Here is a 17626-nt window from a genome sequence, read left to right as displayed (position 1 = left end):
ACTGGGAGGTCATGTTCTGAGAAAATATATACGGCCATAATCGTGGGAAAGTATTGTTCCCAAAAAATCCTGAAATCACGAACTAGTGGAATTAAAGACTTTTCGATTACCCTTGTCGGGTAAACATGTTTTCAATATTTATTTCAACGCTTGCCTCGGTCAATCAGCCTTCAGCGGCAAGACTTGTCATATGCTTACACTTCTGTTAGTTACGTATTGATGGGTATTCGTGCCAAAGGGTTCGATATTAAGATGGGACATATATTTCAATGTTTTAGCGGAAATTAAAGTCGCCGTTTGAACGCGTCATGCAGACTGACGTCAAAGAAGAAGGTGGTTAGCATGGCACAATGGCAGCCCAATGAGAGAAGGCGGTGGAGTAAAGGACAGGCAAATCGTCGAATCGCGACGCTAAGGGACGTGACGTATTGGCAGACGGGCTGCAAAATCTACCAGTGACCGTGGTGAGGGGCGGGGCAGGGTGCAATCCTGCTTATATAGAGGCCATCGTGGCATGTCGCATTTCTCTCCGTTTAGAATCCGAAGATCTTAAGATGGCGGAGGTGGGGAGTTGTACGATGGAGGTGAGTGGGCGCTCTGGGACGCACATCGAATCATCGCCGTTGGGCTTGTTTGTGCTGATTTTGCTCCGTGAGAGTTAAAAGCTGTTCTAAGCGCACATTTGGTAGCATCTCTCGTGTTTTTACGGAGGTCGTTCTCTCTTGTCCGTGGCTGACCCCCCAGTCCGTAGTGTTGCATTGTCTGCTTCCACAAGGCTTCATTTACATCGTTGGTATGCTCTAGAAGGGCGTGATTACAAGTGTCTTGACCCATTTAACTCTCTGGTATCTCTTGCGGATCTGATCTAGGACCGAGCCTTGTTGGCCTATTTCAGACCATGGAACAGCTCAATTGTATTTTGAACCGAGTTGAATTAGTTTCGTTGGTTCTCTAGTGGCAGTTGACTGCCTTGTAGCAGCGAACACGCAATGCAGGCCGTTGTGGCCTTCTGGAGCCTAGGTAAATAACGCTTTTTTTGTTTTTTTTGTTGTTGTTGCCTTGGGTTGCTGAACCATAGTGGGATAGTATGCTATGGAGACTTCAGTAGTACTCAAAAGCGCAAATTATTGCTTTAAACTTCTTGTGCAGTGGGAGATTCGCAAAAGCTGTGTTTAGTCGTCGCGAAGGGAATTATCTTAATTGCGGCGGGTTCCAGATTGCCCTTATTATAGCCTTGCCTCCTGCGCATGGACTACCTTCCCGCCAAGAACACGCTATGCCTATTTAAAATATATTGCACTAACGTGAACATTATTCTTGAAACTCAATGTTTTAACTACACTTGAGTAGCATTCTGCCCACAGTATTAGAGACGATTGTCCTCATATAACCACATTTTCTGGCCGACTAGCGTAACTCCTCTGTCGCCAGGTGCAATTATCCATTCTTTCTAGGTTACTAACATTTGCTAGCTGTAGCTCTTTAAACGTGCTTGTGCCGCACTCTGAATCTTTTACATTTGTTGCGTGCCATAGCTCATTGATAACCGTGCAGGGCTATTGCCTCACGTTTACTTTGGGTGTCTGTATACTTTTATCTGCTCCCCGTCAACCTTAACCACCGGCCATCATTCAAGTTTTCGACTCATTTTGTTAGAATTAAGCTAATTCAGTTTGTTTCCCTGTCACTTTTTCCTAGAACTTTGTAGCCAAGTTGGCTAATGGATTGAGCCTGCGGAGTCCAGTGGAAGATGTAAATATCCTTTCGGTGCATGGCTAGCCAGCCTGGCTATAGAGTCTTAGAAGCAACACCTGCCACACACACTGCATCCTATGTTCACATGACAAGCCTTGTCCTTGGGTCCCTAAAAGCTTATTTGCTGCCTTCGACCCACAGGCTGGTCGAGGACCCCTATGTCGTCAGGTTTTACGGTATAGTACTAATGTCACCAGTGAACATAGGACAGCGGAGTGCATGGTAAGTGTTCAATCATTCTCCCCACTGCCTGTATGAAGTAGCCTTGACCAAAATTGTCATGAGTTGACTATTAACTTTGAGCCCCCACGACCCAGAGATGGTCTTTACTCAGCTTCGCTTAGTTCACCTTTCATAAACCAATAAGTTTTTGCGCTGCAGTTTAAATGGCAAGCAGGCCTCCAACCAGGCATGTTGCTCTCGTACTATAAACCAGCTGGCTCTTTTACGCTAGTGCCAGCACAGCATACATAGTGTAGTTTTGTCTATCCCTGCACCTTTGGGGCACTGTTCCTTGAAGACCCATCTGTCCCACCGTTGGACTGATAGTCTTTCATATTGCCCCAGACATCCTCTTTGACGATAACTTTCTCGTTCTGCCTTTTTCCTTAACATTCCGTACAGCTTTTGGATCCACCTTTCGTTCACTTCCTGATGTTCTTCAGCGCTCTGGGTACATGCTAGCTGGGAGTATCTAGAGCTTAGTATTGCATGCAGTTTGTATTTCTTTGTGTGCATTTGGTTCTGTTAGCGTGCATATGAATTGTTGCGTGCAGAACATTGGGTGTTTTAATGTGGGGGCATATAATCTGTGGACCACTGGTCATATTTCGACCAGTAGTCCGTTTTGTCATCTGGTCAGTTGAAGTGATTTGAGGATACAACTGAAGTTGCATGTCCTGAGTGCTTTTCCTATGTATTTTTAGGTATCTTCCAACCAACCTGATGATGCAGTGAAACCGACTGCAGAAGAAATGACATCCAAGGATTACTACTTTGACTCCTATGCTCACTTTGGCATCCATGAAGTAAGTTGTGCGAAAGTCTGATCGATAAACGTAAAATAGCGTACTTTGGTGAGAATGAAATGCGCAATTTTGGCGACATTTTTTTAATGTAGCTGCTCTGTGGAGGTTTGTTTGTGCGAGGCTCAACTCTCCTTGGGTTGAGTGCATAATGCCCTTCATGAACAGTTTTTGTTTGATCGGAATTGTGGGTGATCGTGAATGGTGCCGTGTGATTCGGTGCACGAACTTAATGCTCGTTGTGCGTGACTACTTAAATTTTCAACATGTGCCCACTTCACTTTCTTCAGGAGATGCTGAAGGATGAGGTACGCACCCTAACCTACCGCAACTCCATGTTCCACAACCGGCATCTGTTTAAGGACAAAGTGGTGCTCGATGTGGGTAGTGGCACTGGCATCCTCTGTATGTTTGCTGCCAAGGCAGGCGCCAAGAAGGTTATTGGGGTGAGTATGCAGCTTAGTTGTTACAAACATTTTCCTCGTTTCCTAACTTAGTTTGCTCACTCAATTTCCGGTGTACAGAAATGACCTAGAAAGGTTGTGTATTTTTAGTTGTCAAGTAAACGTATCTTGTCCTGGCATAATGTATTCTTCATTCTCATGTTTTCAGAATGATGGATATCAGATTTAATCATAAACAAATGCCAGTATGAAGTGCATTTTACAAGATTTCTCCATGTAAACCCGTAAAGGCCTACACCAGTACTTCCCCAGACTTTTTAGAGCCAACTCGCGAACCCCTTGTGCTCGGCGAGGTTGTCGCAAAAAGCATTTTACTCTTCTTTTTCTGACTAAAGTGAGAAGCATTTGTAATCAACCCATGTTGAAACGCAAGGCAGCTGCTTGTCAGGCGCAGCTTGACATTTGAGCTCTCTTAGAAGCGCAGTAAATTGGCAGAATTTCAGGGTATCCTGCACCATAGCACATTCCCAGTGATCCCTGTAGGGAAGTTGTAGTGCCTAATTGTATTCACTACTCCTTGAAATGGACTGCAGAGTGCACTGGCATCTAGCTTATGACAAGTGCGACCCCTGCTTTTATTTGCCATTACTGGCCGAAGTAAACGAACTTTCGTTTTTTCCAGATTGAATGCTCTAGCATCTCTGACTATGCCATCAAAATTGTGAAGGCGAACAAGCTGGATCATGGTACGTATTTGCTCGTGGCTAAGATCTTTGTTTTAGATGTGTTAATTTGGTAGGCGGGGTACGGAGGAGGTACGGCTCTACCGGGAGGGGGCGGTGCAGGCCTCCAAACAACCATTTATGAACTTCCTCCCCATCTCATTGTAAAGGTAACGCTCACCTTATTCCCAGGGTTTCCGGATTAATAAATATATTGGGGCATTAAGGTGGCTACTTTTGTTGGTATTTGACACATGGTCGCTCTTTTTTTCTCTTTGCAGTGGTCACGATAATAAAGGGGAAAGTGGAAGAAGTTGAACTGCCTGTTGAGAAGGTGGATATAATCATCAGTGAGTGGATGGGCTACTGTCTGTTCTACGAGTCCATGTTGAACACAGTCATTTACGCCAGAGACAAGTGGCTGGTGAGTTGCGTTTATTTTTTGTACTTTATGTGATGGAGCAGGTTTCACGTTTTCCTATTGTGCATAGTGCTTTGTATTCGGGTTTCTTTGCTAACAATTGTCCACGAGCACAGCCTTGCTTGACCTTATGTATACGTTACCCCTTCTCTTCCTCGTTGTTAGCTGTGCTGCTTTCTGATTTAAGCATGCTGGCTAAAATTCTTAACGAAACAGTAACCCGAGTGGTGCAGTTTAGAAGCTGTCTGCTTTCGGCGCACAACTGGATGCTGCACTTGATGTTTCCATGCCCTTGTTACCAAAATGTTGACCTGACCACACCAGTCTTATTTCCTCAGACACCAGATGGGCTGATATTCCCAGACCGGGCCACCTTGTACGTGACTGCTATTGAAGACAGACAGTACAAAGACTACAAGATTCACTGTAAGTAACTTACCTCAGTCATCGTTTCATATCCCCGGGAATAACGCGAGTTTGACTCGTTCGAGTTCCATTGATTGGCGTAGCATTGAGGGCACAACGGTCTATTGAGATGAAAGTTTGAATTGCTGAGCGGTTGGGTAATGATCCGTGAAAGTCGTCTGTTTCTAGCCGTCCTAACAAGTAAAAGATACCTGTTATTTAAAGTCACTTTAACTTAAGTCAATGAAGCAAAACCATTTTCGGGGTAGGCTGATTTCCACTCATGATGCAGACGAACCATTGCCCAATTAGGCAAATTGACGCTGCCTGGTCATATGCTGTTCTTTTTAGCACCAAGTCAAGCTATTAACTGAAATGTGAGATGTAAGCAGTAAATACCAAATGGGGTCGGACGTACCTCAATGGTACCCATTAGTATGGGCTTGTATACGAGTAGCGCCGGCTTGCAATCGCGGTAGCCTTTTTTTATGCATCAATGACGTACTGGGCACTTTAAAACCTTAGTTCTGACTCCGTTTCCTTTCCGTGCAGTAAGAAATAGCAGTTAAACCCGTTTTGACTAGTTTGTCTGCTGTTGCCTATTACTCTAGTCCAGTGGGTCCCAAACTGTGGCTGAAATTATTGAAGTGTATATACAAAGTGGTTAAAAGTACAACAAATTTAAAAGCTACTGTATAAAGGTCGAGATTTGAAATTGAAGGATGCAAATTAAATCGGTGGCCTTATTCGCGGGAGTAGTACAGGTGCGTCAATCAGGATATAGTAGGGTGATCTGTGGGATCAATTTTATTTGAGAGGTTCCAACCTTCCCATTAAAGTAGGTTTGCAAATTAGTGTTTCTGTATTTTTGTGTAATGTTTTTTTGCGTTTGCAGTAATGATGGGGGTGTCCCTGTGCCCCAGTAATAAAGTGGGGGCTGCACAGAAGTCCATGTTGGGAATCACTGCGCCAGTGTAAGAGCTGTAATGTTACCTAATCAGCCTATGTTCGTTTTCTCTATTCAGGGTGGGAGAACGTGTATGGCTTTGACATGGCTTGCATCAAAGACGTAGCCATTAAGGAGCCGTTGGTGGATGTAGTGGACCCAAAGCAGCTAGTTACAAATGCTTGTTTAATTAAGGTGAGGAACTTTATTAATCAATATTAATATAAAATTTCTCTCGCTGCTCTGCACTCTAAACCCTTCCAAACTTTCTATTGCAGGAAGTAGACATCTATACTGTGAAGGTGGACGACCTTACCTTTACGTCTCCCTTCTGTCTGCAAGTGAAACGGAATGACTACATACATGCACTGGTTGCTTACTTCAACATAGAGTTCACGCGCTGCCATAAGAGGACTGGCTTCTCCACTAGTAAGTGCCAAGTCCGGGGGCTCTTAAATGGGCATGAGACTGCATTTCCCTTCTGGGTATTTGTCATGGAATATACTTTCAGCATAGGTATCTTTTGTCGTGTCCTTCTGTTAGGTCCCTCGTCTGTTATCCTCTTAACTTGCATTCCTTTACAAACGTAGTGTAGACAGTGCCGAGTGGGAACCCTGTGATTTGCTTTGTTAATCCGTGTCAACTGTGGGTGGCACAACAGGCCCTGGAGGGATTATAGTTCAGTTTGTGGAATTTGGGTAACTCCGCCTTACGCTTGTCATTTGGAGTGCCTGCCAAACCCCGCCAACAGGTGAGGTATGGGCTGCTCTGCTGTCCGCCCCTTACAGGAACATGAGACGATTCCTCCTCCTCCCCCCCCCCCCCCCCCCCCCCCGCGCGCAAGGTTTTCTGGCTCCAGCGGCCACTGTGAAAAGGGTGCTGTTCACATCGATTTGCTGCCGCTCAAGTAGGTCGCCAACACAATGCACTCCGCTGGGCATGCGCTTGTTTTTCCAGTGCTGTACGCACTACTAACGCTAAATTTCAGCACTGGAAGCATATCTTCCGCCTGTTAGTTACAGGAAAAAGATTCCGCCGAATGTCACGGAGTTACTGACTGCTCCACAGTAAACGGATGTCAGCGCAGCTAAAGCATTCTTAATCACCTTGGTGCTGCCTCAGGCAGTTATGAAGCACTGTGCAGAAAGAATATACTTTGTGCCAGCTGCATCGGCCAAACTTGAGCCATTTCATCCTTTTGCAGGCCCAGAATCGCCGTACACCCACTGGAAGCAGACTGTATTCTACATGGAGGACTACCTGACGGTTAAAACCGGTGAAGAGATCTTTGGCACCATTGGCATGAAACCAAATGCCAAGAACAACGTAAGTGTCAGCTGTGACATATGCTCAGATTTGTTGACCACATTGGATTATGTGCTCACACTGCCTTCCTCTTTTCCAGCGGGACTTGGATTTCACAGTTGACCTGGATTTCAAGGGACAGCTCTGTGAGGTATCCTGTTCAACAGACTACAGGATGCGTTAATTCGTTGAGGAAGAGGGAGTTTCATCGTCCACAGGATTCCAGGCTGAAGAAAATATCTAGTTCTTGACACGTCACTCGAAACATTTAGCTGTGTGTTTTCACATATGGCAGACCTTATTTTAACCCCGCTGCTAGCCGTTCAGGGGAGAGGGAGACCCTCAACTGATGTTCTGTGCTTGAACATCAAGGCCCCAGAACCCTGTGGCTAGAATTTTATCCAATCCAGCACATCCCTCCCTTGTAAATAGTGATCCCCCAAAGTCATTGTTGGAAAGAGCCAAGCCGTGCAGTGTTTGGGAGGAAAAGTGGGACTGGTAGTTCTAGATCTTTAATGTGCAGCTTCTGTGTGCTTGGGCACCAGATCGTCCAGTGGCAAGCTGCGCATCATGGGGATTGGCCTTCTCACTCTAAAATTTGTACCGGTCTTGGGGGTGGGGGTGTTATGCTCAGATTACCTTAGGAAGCAACATAATTTTCCTGTTAATGGAGCTGGTCCACTATTTAGACTATTGGTGTACCCAGTAGCTTGTCAGTGGCTCGGTTCTGAGATGCACTTTTTGGTTTTTGTTTGCAGGTTTTAACAGAAGGGCATTGTCTCTTCTGTAAGAAAGCATGTTTATTTCGTGCTGTTTTTGGCAAATCCTTTGAGTTGGATATAAAGGGGGGAGGGAAGAGTCGTCCATTAGTGGTTTTTGTTTTATTTTTTTTTACAGGACTTCTCAAAGGCTAAGCATTGTGACTGTTTCATAACTTATGTTTTTATATGGTTGCATTCATGATAAAATAAAAGGTGAACTGTGCTTGGAGTTTTTTCTAGCTTTGTCCACTAGTAGAACGCATGGTGGCTACCTGCGAGGTCCTCCCTTTCCTGGCATTAGTACTTCGTTTCACATGTCCATGCTGTGGCTTCAGCAGTGTGCTCATGTCTAAACCAGTGCAGCCGTTGACGCCAGCATTTATTCCTCCTTTTGGTAGACCACTGCCAAAAAGTGGCTTTACAACTAAAATCGAACCACATCGGATGACGCGGAAGCCTATTTGTATCACACATACGACATTATAAACGTGTAATCTTGAGACGGCCATTATGGCTGGGTGAAGGATGGCTCTCAGATGAAGGCATCTACTGGCACACTTCATTATATCCAGTAGCTGGAAATAATTTTTGAAATATTGCTGTTGGAAGAGACCAGTGTGGAAGAACCTACTTCATTGAGGCTGATAGAACGGGTCTCCTGTGTGGAACAGCTGTGACGATCACTCGGCTACAGATGCATACTCAGAAGACTGAACCCCGGGGGTGGTGTTACACTAGTAGTGCTGCCCATGACAAGGTGTTTGCTTTTTGGCGAGCGCCACGCTACTCCAAAACCCCAAAGGATAAATGGTGGATTAGTTTAGGGGAAATAACCTTAATTATTCGTATAGGGAGGCAGGGCACATTTATTAGTTTCCATACAAAAATGGGTAGAGGAGATAACCCAGAAGTGTAAATCGGGAGATCACAGTAGCCAGGTTTTGGAGGGGAAAGTCTATATAAGGGATTAGGGAGATGATAGTGGTAAAATGCTGTTTGAAATGCATCAAAGGCGATACATAAGGGAGAACATGGGGGTTGTTTGCGACATCATAATAGTAAACTGAGGTTTGGGGTGAGTCGGGAGGAGTAGGAAGGGTTATCGACATTATGCCCATGGGAACATCGGAGTGGGGAGGAAGGCGGCATGTTTTGTGAGGGTAAGTAGCTAGTGTGGTGGGACCAGTGTCACTGTGCTGGTGGATGGATTTGGGGGGGGGGGCAGTGTGCATGGCTATTTTTAGGTAAGTACTCTGATGTATTGTAATTTATCTGGGCCTTTAACCTCACACGGCACTTGTTCATGGGCTTGCTGTCAAAAATGCTTTACGTTTGTCCCTCTTATGGGGTGCTTTTGTTGCTACCTTGGTGATCAACCTTGTTAATAGATGATTGCATTGCACGATTACTGATACGTTTGACTGTGGGTGAACTTTTTCCTTTTGTGTCTCCTGTGCGGCTATGGCACTTCGAATTGGCTTAAGTCAACTTTTTTTTTACTTTACAGTTTCAATTTGTGGCAAGAAAAGTAGTGTTCAAACGTGACTCACTGCAAAAGCTTGTTACAAATATATAATGTTGAGTTGAAAGCACCTGCTGTGGCGTTCCTTGCCTCCAGCAGTTTTCTGGCAACAATATAAATGTTAAGGTGATGGGTGCTCTTCAGCAGCTCCATTAATCACCAATCAAAGTAGCATAGAGGGTTAAAATGCCTGCTGCGAAGCATGTCTATCATGCAGGTCACAGAAGTGCATATAATGTAAATAGTTCAGTGGTTGATGCTTTTGTTGCAATGAGTCACCAACACTACAGGCTTTTATTAGGAGGAGGCAGTTCTCCTGTGTGAGGCCAGCAACAAGCTTGGGTAGAAGAAAGGTACAGCAAAACTGACCTAGTGATTCTGAGATTGAGCAGTGGGTGAAAGTGTCAGATGAGGACTTGTTGACAGGATCATTGTGCCTGTGGCCATGCTGTCAGTTAAAAAATAACTCATTTGTTCCTTGTTGAGATTACTTTTGTAGGAAAGTCTCTTTTGGCTTGGTTGCAACCATCCACACACACTTTGCCTGCTATTGATGCTGAGTTGACTAAGAATGTTTTGGGAATTCTGTTAACCAGGCCCCAGCACCAGTGTCCTTTTCCCTAAACTGCAACTGTTTATCAAATTGGCGCACAGCGAAGTCCCTTGTAAAAGGTACCAGTGGTACCAAGGGCTCTGTGACCAGGGAGCAAGTACTTTGCCTCCCTAAAGGACCCCTCGCCAAGTTGAACACAGCCATTGCAGCTTGTGTGTGGACTGGTGGGGAGAAAAAGATCCTTCCAGGGTGCCATGCCCACAATCCACTGCCTCCGGCTAGGTAAGTCACCCCTCTAGCAGCCTGGGTGCACTATACCACAAATGAGGGCATAGCTGCATGAGCAATATGATCCTACAGTGTCCTTTCTTACTGAGGGTGGTCCTATTAAGAACCCGGGCTGGGAGTTTCTCGATATGAAATCAACAGCTCCATGATGGATTCACTGAAGATTGGTAAGTTTGGAGTCTTCTTAGCACAGTCAACCCAAACTGATGCCAGTGTTGTTTATGGAATGGTGCACCCAGATGGCATCTTAAAAGAGCCCCCTGTATTTTAACCAACCCATAATGCTGGCCTGTCTGTTCCAGTGTGCCTCTAAAAGGCAGATTTGACCCCCGGTGGTGAGAGGCTTTTTGCTCGGAGGGCCAGAAACAAAGCCTGCTCTGGGTGAAGGTGCTTTACACTGCTTTCCTTTCTCCCCCCACCCCCTTTCCCATTCTCTTGCAGGAACTATAACTCTTGACTGAGTCTCAAGCCTCCTGGTACCACAGCGAGTGGGAATGCCCACTTCATTGACACATCCTCATTTTTGACAGCAAGTCTGGGAAAATTAGGTGACATTCCCCCCCCTTTCCTGGGAGTGGGCAAAGAATGTAGCCACCCTTGGTAATTCCCCCAAATCAAGGATTTGAGGGCTTCTCTGAATCTATCTCACCAGATTCCTGGTGACTTCAAAACCAGGACTAAGCTGGCCTGGATTTAGTCAGTGTTTCTCATTTATCGGCTGTGTACAACAAATGCTTTGCACTAATCTCCGTTAGGCCTAGCTGCTCAACCACACTACCACAAAGAGCGTATTAGTATTATCAACTTTAGCCTCTTCAGGGATTTCCCCAGAGGCCAACTGTGAGTGCACTCATTTTGATACTGTATATATACTGTCAGCTTTAACTTTTCGATCCAATTTTAGGGCTTCTAGTCTAGTGTATTGTCCACAACCTGTAACTACCCATGTCTGGCATGCAGGCATAGTGGTATTGTAGGAGGAGACGCACGTTGGGGTGAATCTAATTTTGAGGATCCCTGCTCGACAACATTCTGAATGAGCATTGGCAAAGCCAATAGTCTTGGCCACTGTTTCCTTTGGTGATGTTATTTACACATTGCACAGCAGCCAGGGTTGCTGTGCAACATGGCTTAAAGTAAAATTGTATTTTGTGTAATGGGTTTAAAAGGTAGTAAGGAAGTAGCACAAGTGTGAATTAAAATGTTGCACTTTTGCAGTGTACATGATTTACAAAAAAACAAGCAAAGCCTACGGTTCTCGTATCTTACCAATATTCACATTTAGACATCAGTGTTTTTACTTTTAGAAAGTGAGACCACTACAGGCTACTGAGAAAACAGTCGTAATTACCACGTAATAGACAAGTTATACTTTCATTCGTACCTACCTAAGTGGAATTGAGTTATGTATGCACAGCGGGCACTGGTACTGAGTAAGTATGTTGTAGCTTAGATGTGGAAATTGTGTGCAAAAGAAAGTTAAATTCTGATTTAAGTGGGAGAGTCATGATGTAGTTTGGCTGGGGTGGAGGTATTTATAATCCGTATTGTGTCCTCTGCTGGTATGTTTTTGTACATTGGAAGGTTTTGCGAAACCTAAAAAAGGGGGTGGGAGTTATGCACTGCACACACCATGATGCATTTGGGTGTGCTGAGATGTGTGCTTCAAACCTCTGTTTGGCTACATTCATGTTTGGGACAATTTGCAAGTCGCTCTCCAAGTGGGATGAAACTCTTGAATCTCTCCCATTTTTAGTTTGAGCATAGCGCACAAGCGCTGCTTTTCCGACGTGTTGGTGTGTATCTGGGCTTTTAACCATGTCCACCACACACCCATCACTATCACTCGTTCATGGGTTTGCCTTTCAAAAATCCTTTCTTTTAGTTGGGAACTGCTTTGCGTTTGTCCCTCCTTAGGGCAGTTTTGCTACACCTTGGCCATCGACCCTGTTACATGGATAATTGTCGATAACTGACTGGGAGCAAAGTTCTTTTTCCTTTTGTCTCCATTCTTCGTGCTCACGGAGGCACTTTGAATTGTCTTGTTTATGTCAACTGTTTTATCTTTTATTTTCAGTTTGTGTGGCAAGAAAAGTCCAGTTAGTTATTTTCAACACAAATAGCTCTACCTTGAGCAAACACAAGACCCATTGCATTGCACATGCTTGGTTTTTTTAATTTATTTTTTGTTCCCCACCCCAATATGGATCTCGACTGTTCACTGTTGCTACATAGTGTTTTATCTCTCCTGTTCTTCCCTTTTATACTTCAGGAACGGACCTTTATGTTGGTCCATGCCTTTCATTTTGTACCAGTTCATTTCATTATGGCATGCGCTACGTTAGCCCTCAAAGAGAACTTTTTCCAATTTGAGAACAAACTATATCTCAGAATCCAGGGTACTTCAATAGGCAGCACATGTTCCCAAGCCTGCCCCATCTGTACAACCACAGCTTTGAAAAAAGGGTTATACTCCACCCAACAACCCTTTCCTGTATGGTATACAGGTGTGGTGGAGATTTATAGACTGCATCCTTGTTATTTGGAAAGGGAACTCAGCAGACATACCAGCATTCACAAAATGGATTAATGAATGTGATCTGTACTTAAAATTTACAGAATTGGTCTCAGAACTTCAATTTCCGTATCTGCTGATAACCATTGAAGATGGTCAACTAAGATCGAGAAAATTTTACTAAACTACAGACCGGAATAGTCTCCTTTTCAGTAATCATCACCTGCAACAAACATCCCCTTTGGCCAGTAACTTGGAATCAGAAGAAAATGCAGTGATATTTCTACTTTTGATACACAGGCAGTTGATCTGACTATCTGATTATGCAACCAAAATTATCCAGTTAAAATTATTAACACTTCACACAAGAGGACCTGCAACAAACGGAAAAAAGCCATTTTAGAAACCCGAACCAGAGATGATCAACCCAAACTCATGTGTGACCGCATTTACTTCCACATCGAACATTATCAAAAGAATCATAAACAGTGGTTCATACTGAGTAGTGGTGGAATGGAACTGCCCTTGTTTGCGTTAAAACAAACCAACATTTGGGACCTTGTAATCCATAGCAGATCCCCCGATAGTATTACTAGCAGTTGGGACATCCCACCCGTTACTGGACACTGCCCTTGCAGACATTGTAATTTCTGCTCCCTGACTGAAACCTCTAAGGAAGTGGATTTAGGTTCAAAAGGAAGGTGGAAATTGTTGAAACAAACGAGGTGTAAAAGTAAAAACTGTTTACTGCTTCCAATGTCCATGTAGCTTCATAGGGATGACTGAGACCTATCAAAATTTGTGTCGATGAACATAGGAGCATCATTGGATGTCTGTGGAAAACAACTAAAATGAGTACCCACTGCATTTCAGCAAAACACTCTCCTTACACCATGCAGTGGGTTATCTTGGAGATCCTTCCCATTGGAGATACCACATGCAGGAAATTGTTTGGACTAGAACAATGTTGTGTGTTGAGCTTAAAAAACAGCATTGTTGGCTTAAATGATATCCCCTGGACATATTACAAGACCATGATATAGGATCCTTCTATATTGCCTTGTATGCTAGGCTTATGACATACTCAGCATACAAGGCAATTTTTAAATGTGGGCATGAGATGTCACATCTATACACCATATTTTCTTCAGAAATTTCTAGCAAGACTTCCCTCTTTAGGGCTATGATTTTATTTTTTTTTTTTTTTTTTTTTACCTGGGCCTGCTAGTGCCATTGGCTTTTCTTCTATATGTAACAATACTTTTTAATCCACCTACAAGATAGTGCCCATTTTTGGTAATTGTCCTACACTTTCTTGCACTCCTCATTTTAGAAGTCTTCTTCCAATAACCATATAATCTGAAGAGCCTCACATCTCTCCTAGCCACGATCATACAAGAAACGATCCACAGTACAGTGGATCAAAAGACCAGCGACTTTACAGTTTCCCACCTCCATAGGTCTCTACCTATTATAACCAACCTTTCAGCATCGCTTGGGACACATGTTTTTTTTATACACATTTCTTTTTACTTCTGTGCAAAGATGGTGTCCATTGGGTTCGCAAGACTACAACAAGTGGCTTTAAGTGCTTTTTCACACTTGCTGGAACTATGCTGATTAGGCCAGAGCATTGCCTAGCAACCCTCTGAACACAACATAGGTTTCCCACAGCCTTTACTTGGTGGCCCGGTTCTCGTTGGATAAGGGCACGTCCTTTGACCTTTACCTCGCAGTATATTTTAACAGGGTCCCTACCCTGCACCGTACTTCTGGGATGCGGACGAACAGTAGGTGAATCAGCCATCACTTTGTGCTCAGAGAGTAAGGGCCTCATTCCTACTTTGGCGGGCGGCGGTCGCCGCCCCCAAGCGGGAACCACCACTTGGCCGCTCCGCGGTCAAAAGACCGCGGAGACCAATCTGACTTTCCCGCTGGGCCGGTGGGCGCCCGCCAAAGGAGAGCCCGCCGGCCCAGCGGGAAAGGCCCTGCAACAATGAAGCCGGCTCCGAATGGAGCTGGCGGAGTTGCAGGGGTGCGACGGGTGCAGTTGCACCCGTCACGATTTTCACTGTCTGCAAAGCAGACAGTGAAAATCCTGCTGGGGCCCTGTTAGGGGGCCCCTGCACTGCCCATGCCAGTGGCATGGGCAGTGCAGGGGTCCCATGACACCCGTTCCCGCCAGCCTCTTCCTGGTGGTGAAAACCGCCAGAAACAGGCTGGCGGGAAGGGGGTCGGAATCCCCATGGTGGCGCTGCAAGCAGCGCCACCATGGAGGATTCTCCCAGCCGGGGGAAATCCGTCGGGAAACCGCCGGACCCGGCTGGGCGACCGCAGCTTTACAGCCGCGGTCGGAATAGCTAAGGAAGCACCGCCAGCCTGTTGGCGGTGCTTTTGTGGTCGTCGACCCTGGCATTCAATGACCGCCAGGGTCAGAATGACCCCCTAAGTGCCTTCTCTCCGCTAGGCGTGTACAGTTGTACATTCTTTACAATGTCAGTTCTCTGCGTTAAAACACCGCATATCCGGCAGGAACATTTTTAGATTGAGTCTAGCAGCAATGATGCGCTGGTCTCCCGACATGCTGTAATCTACTCTGTGGACTTTAACCACACCAATCACTTTAATTTGTTCCTTGGCCTGCCTTTCGAAATTCCCTTAATTTCGTAGGTAAATGCTTTACGTTTGTCCCACCTTGGAGACTGACCCTATTACATGGATTATTGCATGATCGGCCATAACCCTTACTGTAGTGCAATACTTTTTTTCTTTTGCATCTCCACTTCGCGCTGCGTAGCCGTAAGTTGTTTATTCCTTTTTTGGGGCGTGCTGCTGTTTCTTTGTGGTGCCTGCGTCCAAAGACTGCAAGCTGGAGGGGGTTCTTTTTTTCTTTCTTTCTTTATTACATTTTTTTTTATCTAGAACTCGATCGGAGGAGCGCTTTAAATAAGTACCATTTACATACAAGTTTAGCAGTTGAAAAATATACAAACTGGGCATATTAAACAAAACAAAAAAACACAGATCTTTGGGTCTCCTCACTAGGTTGGAGGGGGACCCAAAATAATAGCCTCTCCCTTCCTTCAGTGTCTTTTTAAGGTATCTTATGACTGGAACACTTGTTTTGCAGCTGTGAGTGGTTTGTGTTTTTAAGGGCCTTGTTTGTAATATTATTGCTGTAGGCCCGATAGGCTGGGAAAAATGTAATGCACTACGCCCGCTAGGGGCTAAATATATGATTAGACTACATTACCTTTTGTCATCCTGTTTTCAATTGGTTATGTATTCTGGGGCTGACTATATGGTTACATGACCATGTTTCTTCCAAATGCTGTTTTTACTGTGGTGTCCTCTAGGGGCTGATCTGAGCATTATAGTCAAGATAGTACAATATTCACTGCACTCAAATTCACCTCATAATGCTTTGCGGGACATTCCTTTCACAAAACATTTTTGCCCATAACTCAGCCGTTGGTGGTCCTAAGACAATGGGACCACCATCAAAACGTTCAGCATGACACGCTCTTTCTGTTTAGGTCATCTCTGGGTCCCCACACTAGGTTGGGTGGGGGGAGGGGCAACATATTAACCACACCTACCATTCAGTGTCTTTTTAAGCTCACCTATGGCTGGAACTTTTGTTTTACAACTGGGAGTAGTTAATATTTTTAAGGGCCTTGTTTGTAATAATATTCTAATAGGCCTGCTAGGCCTGAAAATGTGTAATGCAAAACACCTTTTAGGGGCTGTATAAGTGGTAACACTGCATGCTTTCTGGCATTCTGTTTTCATGTGGTGATGCACTCTAGGGGCTGACTATATGGTTACATGACCATGTTTCTTACAGATGGTATTTTAATTGTGGTGCCTTCTAGGGGCTGTTCTGAGCATTACATTCTAATGCCAAGTGTATGAAGGAATGCACAAACACGAATGTTATTTCTGAAAAAGGTTTTTATTGGGTTTACATGATGATTGTATATGTTTTATTAATCTCTCTTCATTTCAAGTATGACCATGATTCATGCCGACGTAACATTCTTATTACAATATGACCATTTGAACACTCTTGATATGTATGGGTGACCCTTCTAGGGGGCCACCAGTGGTTGTGCAATGTCAGCTATGATATGTTCCATTTGCCAATGTCAGCTATGACATGTTCCATTTGCCAATATAATGTACTGCATGAAAATGGCGAGACCTATCGGCGATACCACTGCTTGTTATTTGTATACTTACTATTGTGTTTACTATCAGCAGTTCTGAGATCTGGTCGTCCATGTACTTCCAGCGGCCATTCCTTAATTGCGGTGTGGGAAACATGGCTGTTTTTTTTTTTTTCAACCCAACAGCAGTATGCATCTCTATTATGGTTGTTTGCAGATCTCTGTCCATCCTACGGCGTCGCGTTCAGCGCTCATGTCTTGAGGCTCCCAGGTTGTATGATTACAGGTTTTGTGGTCCACAGATCCACATCCATTTGAGCCACACTTATGCACAACATAAGAAAGCGAGGTGTTAGTAATCAAGAGTGACATCGTAAACTGGAACAAACTGGGATACATTAAAAAAAACAATTGAGCATTAACCAGTCATATTTTTTTTTTGTTGCAAAACGATAATACGTGGCTGCAAATAAAATTTGAAGGGTGTGTTTCAGTGCCTAGATTTTCACAGTGAACAGATTAAAAGGATCTCCTGCTTTTTTTCACTATACATAGCAGATCTCTCTTCCTTTCTTGACCACCCATATGGTCAAGCCCCTCGATTAGGTACTGAGGGCCTCATTTACAAGAAAATGAGGGAGCATGGCGCTGCAGGCCAGCTTGCTGCACTGCATCATTTTGAAAGTGCAGGGATGTATCATATTTACAGAACACATCCCTGTACTTTCCTCTGTGCTGGCGCATAAACTGCTGCCTAGCGCCAACGCCAGCACCCTTGCGCCATGGTGCAGGAACACCTTCCTGTACACAATCAATCATTAATGGCGTTTTCCTC

The 17626-nt window shown here is 44.5% G+C and overlaps 1 protein-coding gene across 2 annotated transcripts; it reads left to right on the top strand.

Annotated features, from left to right (window-relative positions):
• The first annotated feature begins 440 nt into the window (after positions 1 to 440).
• PRMT1 (protein arginine methyltransferase 1) lies at positions 441 to 7967 on the top strand. 2 transcript variants are annotated; one of them, XM_069200955.1, is made up of 11 exons: positions 489 to 584; positions 1699 to 1752; positions 2682 to 2783; positions 3071 to 3226; positions 3867 to 3930; positions 4188 to 4330; positions 4666 to 4753; positions 5758 to 5873; positions 5957 to 6107; positions 6883 to 7004; positions 7084 to 7967. In XM_069200955.1, exons 1-11 carry the CDS (start codon positions 555 to 557, stop codon positions 7165 to 7167), a joined length of 1110 nt encoding a protein of 369 aa, XP_069057056.1. In that variant the 5' UTR covers positions 489 to 554; the 3' UTR covers positions 7168 to 7967. The 2 variants fall into 2 exon arrangements, with proteins under 2 accessions (XP_069057057.1, XP_069057056.1); XM_069200956.1 differs by lacking the exon at positions 1699 to 1752 and having other exon boundaries at positions 441 to 584.
• The last annotated feature ends 9659 nt before the right edge of the window (positions 7968 to 17626 follow it).

The sequence above is a fragment of the Pleurodeles waltl genome, chromosome 7 (assembly GCF_031143425.1).
Source record: "Pleurodeles waltl isolate 20211129_DDA chromosome 7, aPleWal1.hap1.20221129, whole genome shotgun sequence".
In the NCBI taxonomy this organism is placed as follows: domain Eukaryota; kingdom Metazoa; phylum Chordata; class Amphibia; order Caudata; family Salamandridae; genus Pleurodeles; species Pleurodeles waltl.
The sequence above is the reverse complement of the archived record's forward strand: the minus strand, read 5'-3'. Positions and strand labels throughout refer to the sequence as shown.

What these genes read in the sequence shown, in the direction of transcription:
- PRMT1 (XM_069200955.1), top strand. Translation starts at nt 555, where the DNA reads ATGGCGGAGGTGGGGAGTTGTACGATGGAG. An exon ending in CTCACTTTGGCATCCATGAA is followed by an intron (nt 2,784 to 3,070) that starts GTAAGTTGTGCG and finishes CACTTTCTTCAG; the next exon opens with GAGATGCTGAAGGATGAGGT. An exon ending in ACGCCAGAGACAAGTGGCTG is followed by an intron (nt 4,331 to 4,665) that starts GTGAGTTGCGTT and finishes TTATTTCCTCAG; the next exon opens with ACACCAGATGGGCTGATATT.